At 41.6% G+C, this 9,676-nt stretch overlaps 1 protein-coding gene across 1 annotated transcript; it reads left to right on the top strand.

Annotated features, from left to right (window-relative positions):
• Positions 1 to 3,568: 3,568 nt before the first annotated feature.
• FAM221A (family with sequence similarity 221 member A) lies at positions 3,569 to 9,676 on the top strand. Its single transcript, XM_015853894.3, has 7 exons — positions 3,569 to 4,250; positions 4,999 to 5,172; positions 5,459 to 5,649; positions 6,417 to 6,623; positions 7,193 to 7,303; positions 7,765 to 7,853; positions 9,198 to 9,676. The coding sequence occupies exons 1-7, from the start codon at positions 3,913 to 3,915 to the stop codon at positions 9,258 to 9,260; spliced, it is 1,173 nt and encodes a 390-aa protein (XP_015709380.2). The 5' UTR covers positions 3,569 to 3,912; the 3' UTR covers positions 9,261 to 9,676.

Raw genomic sequence — 9,676 nt, 5'->3', positions numbered from 1 at the left:
AGTAATTCATGGTTCCATTAGTGAACAGTTGCTATGGCATATATAGCATTATATCTATATCCAAGATGCGTCTTACTCCTTTCTTTGTGGCCAGTCCTGTTTGGTGCTGAGTGTTCCCAGACTTTGGATGAACAGATACTCCACTGACACCCACCAAGACTGCTCGAAGCAAATCTATTCATCCACTGTTGGGATCACAGAATTTTACTGATCTGTTTTCAATGAAATGAAAAGTAGTAATACAGCAGCATAGCACAAGAACGTAGGGGTCTTTGTAGGCACTGTGCTGGAACATCCATCTACTTGGCATCCAGTAATATGCTGCACAGTTGTCTATTTTTCCAAGTATCTGCTCAATATTTGTTTTTCTAATGCAGTCATTGTGAGGTCTGGCTGGATAGACGCAAATATTTTCAAGCAGGATTATCTAATGCTGACAATTCCAGATGGCATCGTCAGACTCATGAAGGGGGCAAGTTGCCCAAGGGACCAAGTGCTTCCTTGTGTAGATTCTTACTGTGGAAATAACTGCCACAGGTAAACAACTGGGAAAAATAAATACATGAACTTTGAAATCTAAGTTTATTATTTATTATTATTTATTATGTTTTCTTAAAGCTTCTTCAAAACCCTCAAATTCATGGAATGAGCTCAATTTCTAAACCCCAGTTAATAGGTGGTTTATTTTTAAGATGCTACAGAGTGTCAATGGATGTATTTAACAATTAACCCAAATATGACCTTCTTACCCGGGACTTTGATTAGTTTATGCTGCACAACGGGTTGGCTGTCTGCAGGATTTGAGCTAATATATTTGACCGTATGGAAAAGGTTTTCTTTCAGAGGCACGTTTTAATTTTATAGCAACTAAAATGGTGAATCGGACTTTTTGCAATGTTGTATCCCACTCATTTTGTTTTTGTTGCCTTGTTGTTTTTTTTTAATAGCTTCATAAAAGATAAAGTTTTGTTATGTTTAAGCATTAACTATATATGTTGTATGGCCCAAGACAATTCCTCTTCGTGCAGTCAGAAGAGGTTTCCTTAAGGTTGGAGACCTCTGGAATCTTCAAGTCTAGGCCCCCCAAAATGTTGGACACCCATGGAGTGGACTGTTACTGAATTGATGCTTCACAAAGCCTCAGGTTCTCCGCAGAGATGCAGATGTACATTTTGTATCTGATTAAAATATCATAAAGATTCTACAGCCCAAGCTGAAGGAAGAAAATTCACGATATACGTCTTTGTAATCACCAGTGGCATCACATGCTGCAGAACTATCAGCACACGATGCAATTACTGCAAATTTCCCAACTCCTTTTCTCAGCACCTCCAGTAAAAACCTTTCATTACTAATTGGCCCTCAGTTGTGTATGAACTTGCATATACCCTGAAGCATTCATCAACTTCCTGTGGTCGCTCAGTAGTTGTCTAATCATGGTCTGTTTCTCTAATGGCAAAACTGAAACACATTGACGTCTTATAGGTGCCTGTGAGCCAGAGCTAATTGTAAGCTGTGCTTTTTTAATTGTAGCATATTGTATGGTTGCCGTTAGAAGCTCATGGAGAATTTTGCGTGCTTTTAAGTATTTCAGAATATTGGTAACAAATGTGGAGGGAAGAAACAATTGGGTGGAGAGTGTTTCCATTATTCTTTATGCTGCCCTAATTCTTCTCATTTTTGGAGCAGCTAATCAGCTATTAATCACTTAATAGAAATAGAATGGCTGGTTAGTACCTTAAAAGAGTCTGAAGTTCAGTTATTTCTAATGAATTTATTATTGCATTAATAAATCAGCTATTTTCTATTTACATGGGTGTTCTACTAAGATGATTTCTAAAGCACTTAACAAGCTTGGAAGGATTTAAACAAAAAAGAAGTATTGAGTTGCACATTTCATTGTTCACAGAGGGTGTTAATGGGGAGCGTCAACACCTCGTGCAGCTTTAATCTGTTGCCAATGATGTGTAGGTGGCACCTCAGATCTCCCAGAACCATCCTGTGGGTGAGTGTCCATATGTTCAGCCCACTTTGATATGTTCTGAGAGCTTGGGCCGGCAGTGCCCGTATGCTGCATGGCAGACACAGGAGGTAGAACAGCCATCTGGACTATATAGATGCATGGAATCACAGAATGGCCTGGGTTGAAAAGGACCACAATGATCATCCAGTTTCAACCCCCCTGCTATGTGCAGGGTCACCAACCACCAGACCAGGCTGCCCAGAGTCACATACAGCCTGGCCTTGTGTTTCTTGAACATACCTTGTGGCACTACACATACACTGATCTGATAGTTTACTGTGTAAAGTCTGATTTGGCTTGGTATTTAATGGTTGTGATTTCAGGTGTCCACTAAACAATCTCTTAGGAGTGGGAGATAAGATTTTCTGAATCCAAATTTTATTCCAGTAGTTTTGCTATGACACAGGAGCACTGGGTGCTTGAAATAGCCATTTATAATTTTAGAAGTGGATTTCTTTGCTGAAGTCTTTGACTTTTTATGTCCATTCCCAAAGAAATCGGTGAGCACAGATTTGGATCCAAGCAGACACTGGGACACTGCTGAGCTGAATGCTGGCTCTCTGTCACAAAGATCACTTGCTGGGATCAAACCTGTTAATAAAACCTTGATTTTTTTAAGGTGGAGGACTGGTAGTTCTGGGGCAGGAACAGAAAATTGTTTCTTACTCTCAGAACCTTTGCACTGACTATTCGCAGTTCAACCGTACTGTATTTCAGCTCAAAATACCTGCGAATAGTCAACTTCAGCTGCTGATCAGCTGCAGTGCTTATACACAGGGCGTAGCCACAGGAGTAACAGCCCACCCATATGTCCCTGCACCTTGCTCAGATCCTGCTGGAAAGCTGATGGTGTCCCTGTGGTTTCAGCTCTCCATGGGAAGTGCTGGCGAAGCGCTGCCTTGGTCCTTGTGACATCTCTTCACCTTCTGTTTCCTTGCTGGTGCCTTGCCCAGAGCAAAGCAATGCGGAGATTACTTTGAATGGTTGTACATTTTTCAACAGGGATCTGTCACTTCACTGTTTGGAAAAGCTTTCCCTCTTGGATCTCACTGTGACAGCCTGGGTATGAGCTCATGGCTTATGTTGATGTGCAATTTAAACATCAATTTCCTAAAGCTCAATTTGGAGGCACACACTACACCCCGTGCTCTGCTTCAGTTGCTGTGTATAAAGTGTTAGGGTATATCTGATTGTATCAGGCGGTCAATTCATAGACAATGCAGTATCAGAAGCTACCACTGTGGTCTGCCTATTGCAGGAGGAGTTGTGCTGAAGGCTTTTGTGGCACACCAAGAGCTAGAGGGGAACTGCAGGTTGCCAGAACCACCTGTGGCTATGGGCTGTTCCCTCAGTTTCTCTTTTTGTCTTGAACTATGAACAATTTATTCCACAAAGGATGAGCTTTCAAAGAACATCAGTGAGTTAAAGGTCACATTATTGATTTTAGGGGGCAGCTTTGGTGTTGAAATAGATCTTCCTGCTATTTATCATGTTATTATCATGCTATGATAATTTATTTATCTTCGTGCTATTTATCATGCTAAGATAATAGCATGAAATAGATCTTCCGAGCTGTTCTGTGTAAATGGCAAGTGCTTTTTTAGGACCAACAGCTCTGGATTCTTTCATGGTGATGGGAACTGTGCTCTACAAAGATGTACAGCAAATGCTGCAGCTGGGCCACATCCTCCGCATCCTGTGTAGATTCCTTCATTCACTAGAATGAAATGCTCCATAAGGTCTGAGCGCACCACCAGAGGAACCTTTAGGTTCAGGACATAGAAAAATTCATTCAGGACTGGTGGAGGGTGGGGAAGGTGGGCTCTTTGTTAAATGTCTACATTGTGGGATGAGTCAAAATAGTTATCCTCAGCATCAAGAGTTACACGATGTATGAAGGCAGCTCTGACAGCTTCTTGGACGCTCCCATCTCGAACAACGCCCATGGTTTCTGCGGTACTGCAGGAGCAAGCGGTGGAAGCCAAGCCGCGTGGGGCTGTGTTAGCCTTTATTTCATACACAGCGTTTCCAGGGCATCTGTTTACAGTGCACGGCAGCAGGACGAGAAGCAAGCAGGGCTGTATCGGCAGCAGCCCGGGGCTGTGTGCAGCAGGGGCCGCTCCCTGCCAGGCTCGGTGCGCGCGGGGCGGCCGCTGCACGGCGGTCCGGGCATGGAGCGGCTCCGGGCGGACGCGGCGGCCTTGGACGAGTACGCGGAGTATCGGCGGTGAGAGCGGGACCGGGACCGGCAGCACGACGGGACGGGAGTGAGGGAAACGTGTGTGGGTCTGACCGACAGTAATGCCTGCCGTGTAGTGCCGTGGGAACTACAGCAGATAGAGGGAGCGCAATAACGGTATTTGGCAGAGCAAATCCTCAGCCACAAGACACTACTTTCCAACCAGTCATCCGCAATGAATGGGAGCCTGTATGCTGCTCTCGTAAGAATCTGAACCAGCGGAGTGTCCCCCTGCCTTACAGCCACTATGGCAAGCAACATCATCAGCACAAAGAGAAGGCACCGCATCTGTGCTGTATGATGGGTGTGGTAGGAGAGCCCAGCCAACATCAGTGCGCTCCACAGCCCTCTCAGTGCGCTGTGACCTGGTGTTATAGTGTTGGAAGGGGAAGGCTGTCTTCTTCTGTGGCCTGACTGGCAATCGGAGCCTTCAGCTCAGTCCGCAGAGTTAACACTTTGTCTGTGTGGGGAATTACATTGATGTGTAATGGGATATTGGTGGGAAGGTTCAACGTGTGCTGCTACACCACCAACATCCGCCTCTGATGTTGTGGGCTGGTATAATGAAATGAGAGGCATTACTGTTGGAGCGGACCCAACATATTACTGGGATAGTGCTCTGTAATATGCAGTTTTTTGCTTTTACAGCAAAGATAGTGTTATGTATTGTTTGAAAGAAATACATTGGGAAACCTTTTACTTTCTCCTTTTTGACTTGTTAACAACGTACTTATAGAATTGTAGGTGATGACGATGGAGGAAAGCTTTTTACCCCTGAGGAATACGAGGAGTATAAAAGGAAGGTGCTGCCCATCCGGCTGCAGAACAGGCTGTACGTCAGCTGGAGATCCCCCACGGGCATGGACTGCAAGCTGGTGGGACCTGAGACGCCGTGCTTCTGTACTCACCGGTGGGTTCTTTGCTTTTTGTGATTGATTGTGTTGGTGTTATCTGTAGGTGGGATCGATTCCAACATTGTTGTCAAAATGAAACATAATGATCTGCAACATTTATAAAATAGACGGATGTAAATATGCCTGATATTAAGTATCTAATTAAACATCATTAATTAACAGTAATTATGATAATTGAAGATGCTTCAACTCAGGAGTTGTAAGCTAAATTACAAGTCTTCCAACTAGTTTTATCTCACATGCCAACAAGGTTATAAAAGCTGTTGTTTTTTCCCATTTCAGGTATAAACAACACAAAACAGATTATGAAGTGATTCCCAAAGACCGTCCCATCTGCGTGCCGTGCAGAGTGAGCCGCTGTCCATGCCAGTCCTACCACTACGTCCCTCTCAATGGCACGCAGCCCATCCGCTGTAGGTGCAAACACTTTGCTGATCAACACAGCGCAGCTCCTGGATTCTCCTGCAACTCGTGTGAGTTCCCATCAGCTTCCCATCAGTGAAGAGCTTCCCAGAGCACTGTTAACACTGTAACAAAGCAGATCCTGAAGATAGTGATGGTTGGTCCAGAAATGCAAATAGCAGCAGAATCCCACACAAAAGGTTTGGGAAAGCATTCAGGGGGAGCTTTTGGCTTCACATGATCGAGGTTATTGTAACGAAACAGTGGTAATAACTATAGAAATTAAAGAATGCACAAACTACTTCTTTGTTGGAGCCTCAAATTGTATAAGCTGAAGATTTTTTTTCTTAGATTTCTGTAATATTTGATAATTTCTTTCTTGAAATCTATTCAATGTGTACAATAAAAAACCATCATCAGCTTTTGCTGTCAAGAGTTTGTTCTGAGTAATGTGTAAGACCTAAATGTGCAGTTGGGTTGTTCAAAGTGGAAGTAGTGCAGTCCAAAAAGAATAATGAAACATTTGTAGTTCTTCAATTTCTTGTCCTGATCTCTCTCCCACAGGGCTTTATGATATTTGCTCTTAGCCTTTCTTAGGGCAGATACACCTCTGCCCTGTATCTGTTTCATACTGTGATGAAATGAGGCTGAAATGCTTTTAGCAAAGACCAAATCATGTAGAAGCTGCCCTATAGAAAATGTGGCTGGATGCTTTTGTGGTGAGGAAACTTTAGTTTTTGACAAGATCAGTTTATTGATCAGAAATAGCGTTTTGTCTGCTACGAGGTCTAAATTCCATTATCATCTCACTCACAACTTTTATTTACTTGTTAATTAGGTTCCACATGTTCGGGATTTCACAGTTGCTTTACCTGTGGATGTGGTCAGCCAACACATGCACATGAAACAGTAGTGGAAACTAAAGAAGAGCGGTTAGCCCAGGGAAAGCCAGTGGGGCAGGATGTTCCCTATGCTGCTATGGGGGGACTGACCGGTTTCAGTTCACTGGCAGAAGGCTACATGAGACTTGATGACAGCGGAATAGGTGAGTGCAGCTGACCGAAGATTAAACTGGAGTGCTCCAACTGGGTGTTGTTGTGAAGCAGTCGTTCAGCAGGGGCTTAAAGAGTCTGAAGGTGAACTGGATCAACAGGAGTAGGACTTAAAGACAGATTCTTTTCCAGCAGTCCTTATGTGTGAGGAGATCACCGTCCTGTCCAACTTCCCATAGTGAAATGATCCAAATGATGTTCTATCAGTAATTTCAGTGTTCAGCACAGTAGCTTCTAGCTGAATTGCAGTGTGTATTTAAAGATAATCCTGCAGCTTTTTAAAAAATTATTATTATTTTCATTTTGTATTTATGTAAATCCTTTAGCACAATTCTGTCCAGACCTTCCTTTTTTGTATTATTCCAACATTAAAAAAAGAGCCTCTCATAGATCAATGCCTGTGAACTGGAGCCTTTCATTTCATTTGAAGCCAACTTCTTCAGCCTTTTTCTGTGTAGTGTTGTTTGTATGAATCTGTCCCCTTGTTTCGACACCAGTATCTATGTTTTTAATGCATCTTGCAAAGTGAACTTTTGTTTTCATTCAACTTATTTTTTAACAGGGGCTCCTCCTGCTGAGCTGTTAGAATCCCCTGTAACCAGCATGGATCATCCGTTTCTAAAGGCATTTCAGGGACCTTCTTCCTCTGCCCAGAGCATCTCGCAGATCGCAGGTGGTATATTAGTATATTAGTTATACCTCTTACAGTAGATATATCATATAAAACCTAATTTACTTCTGAGCTGTAGTGTGTTTAGGGATAAAAATCAAAGTTCTATGCTAAAACAAGTGTTGATGCCAACTTATCTGGAAGTTAGTGCAGCTGTTTAGCTCAATCCAGTAAGAATGCCTTCTGCCACAAAGTCTTTTCTGCATGGAATTACGGATCTGTTATGCTTGCTTTGTATCCCTTCTTTTGGAGGAGTATTAAGCGATTAATATTGCTGTTTTATTCCTGTTTCTCATAGCCGCTAGCCTTAAACTAAAAGGGATACTCATTAGTTCAGCTTCTGGAGTTCATTACTTGTGTTTTACTACACCCATACTACATCTCATTTTTAACCTAGATTTGCCAGTACTGTGGAATAGAGAGTAACATTAATGAAAATGGTTTTTTGTTTTTTCTCTCTGTAGGTGGTTCTAGTGCCACAGCACCGGCCTCTCATGACAGGCGTTCAGAAGAAGACGACATGGCTTATTTTGAAAAGCGTTATCAGGAGCGGGCAAGTTGTCGTATTTAGTGCTTAATTTAAATATATTCTCACAAAGAGATGGCTAAGTAAAGCATCCAGTTTAAGTGGCATATAAATATATGATGTCATCTCTCCATGTGAAAAAACAGCCTATTAAGACAAGGTTTGAAATACAATTATGTGCTACTGCAGGACGGTAGCGGTCAGTTATGTCTGGATGGTATTTGCTTTAAACACATGGATTTTTATTGTGCTAACTCTCCATTACATTAAAAAGAACCTGCTAAAAGCTTAACTGCTGTTACGCTTGCTCTTTGCAACAAGGTGTGTTTGTTACTGAGCAAGCTGTTGGAGCTGTGTGAACCTTTGAATCATTTTCTTTATTTTGGAAATCATTACAGAATGTGGTCAAGTGTTGCAAATATGGGATCAATTTACAGGAGAAAATGTTATCATGACATTCAAATTTCAAAGCCTTTTCTCCATGCCAAGAGCTTCTGTTCTCTGCAAAAGTTAGGAGGGATTTCAGTTACAGACCTCACAACTCCAAATAAGGGAAGATGTTTTAAAGTGAGTTCCTGTGTAGACATCTACAGGAATAGTTAGCAGTCCGTTTGCTTCTATAACATCCTTTGCTTTCTTATACACTGTTGTATAGGAAGAAAAAAAAGCATGTTAAAAATACAGTTTTCTTTTCCCCTGCATTTCTGATAGCTATATATCCCTTTCATATAATTGCTCTAAAGAGGATTTCAGTCACTTGTAATAATACACAAGAAAAATTGTTGCTTCTGAAACCAACAGTTATCTTTGCTTGGACTAATTAATAAGCCTTGTGACAAAATGGATGAGTTAAAATAGGTGTGTGTTGGCAGATCAGACCGTGCTCTAAGAGCCTACTATGTGAAAAAGCCTGCTGAGGAGGAGGTGACCTTGTGCTCAGCAGGGAGATGTGGAGATGCAGCTTTAACCTCTACTTCAGCAACAAAATTTCATTGTGCTTTTGTGTATGGCGGTTGTTCTGTGTTTGTTACACAGCTGTGATAAGACACCTTTAATTTTCATTGAGATTAAGATTAATCCATGAATTGAAGGACTTTGGCCTCGAGGGATACGTGAATACCTACATTGCCTTTTCCAGAAATAAAGGCAGTCCTGGCTTGAATAGCAAAGGAGATGCAGAGCTACAAAAGCGCTCCTTTGTCCCTTGATTCAAAAGTGAGCACTTCTGGGTTGAACTAAGAATAATCTCTACCTCTCTCTGTCCCATAAATCACTGCTAAATTTGTGACTGGTTCTAGAGGCTCAGTATGGCACTGTTAGCCTACTTGCAAATTAACTCTTGAACCACTGACATGACTTTCTCTGTTACAGCTGAAAGCGGAGAAGGCTGCTAAAAGAAGAGAGAAAAGCCTGGTGCCATCAAAGAAGCCATGACATTAACGAATAAATATTAACTGTGGTTAATCATTTATTACTTGTTGATTACAAGTTAATTACATGTGTAAGAATATTTTGTCACTGTACGTGTTTGTTTACTTCTTTCTTCCCTTCTTTATTTGGTTCTGTTCTTCTACCGAAGTTAATTTTTAATTATCTTGTAATAAATTTGGTACTTTAATCCAAGCATTTCTAATCACTGGAAAAATAACACCTGAGTTAACTTTGTAGGCTTGCCTGAACACAGAGATGTAAAGCTGTCTGTCTTTAAGAGTTCTAGAGGTTAACCTATTACCTTTGTTGGAATGCATGATATATCAAAGTACATACCAAATGTTTAAAACATATCTTTACCTTTAAATTCTATGCTGTTACATACGGTTTTATCTTAATAAATAAAAATACTAATTTGA

The sequence above is a fragment of the Coturnix japonica genome, chromosome 2 (genome assembly GCF_054131305.1).
Source record: "Coturnix japonica strain WE chromosome 2, WE-NBRP24, whole genome shotgun sequence".
NCBI classification, from domain to species: Eukaryota; Metazoa; Chordata; class Aves; order Galliformes; family Phasianidae; genus Coturnix; species Coturnix japonica.
Note: the sequence above shows the minus strand (reverse complement) of the source record. Positions and strands in the feature narration are given on the sequence as shown.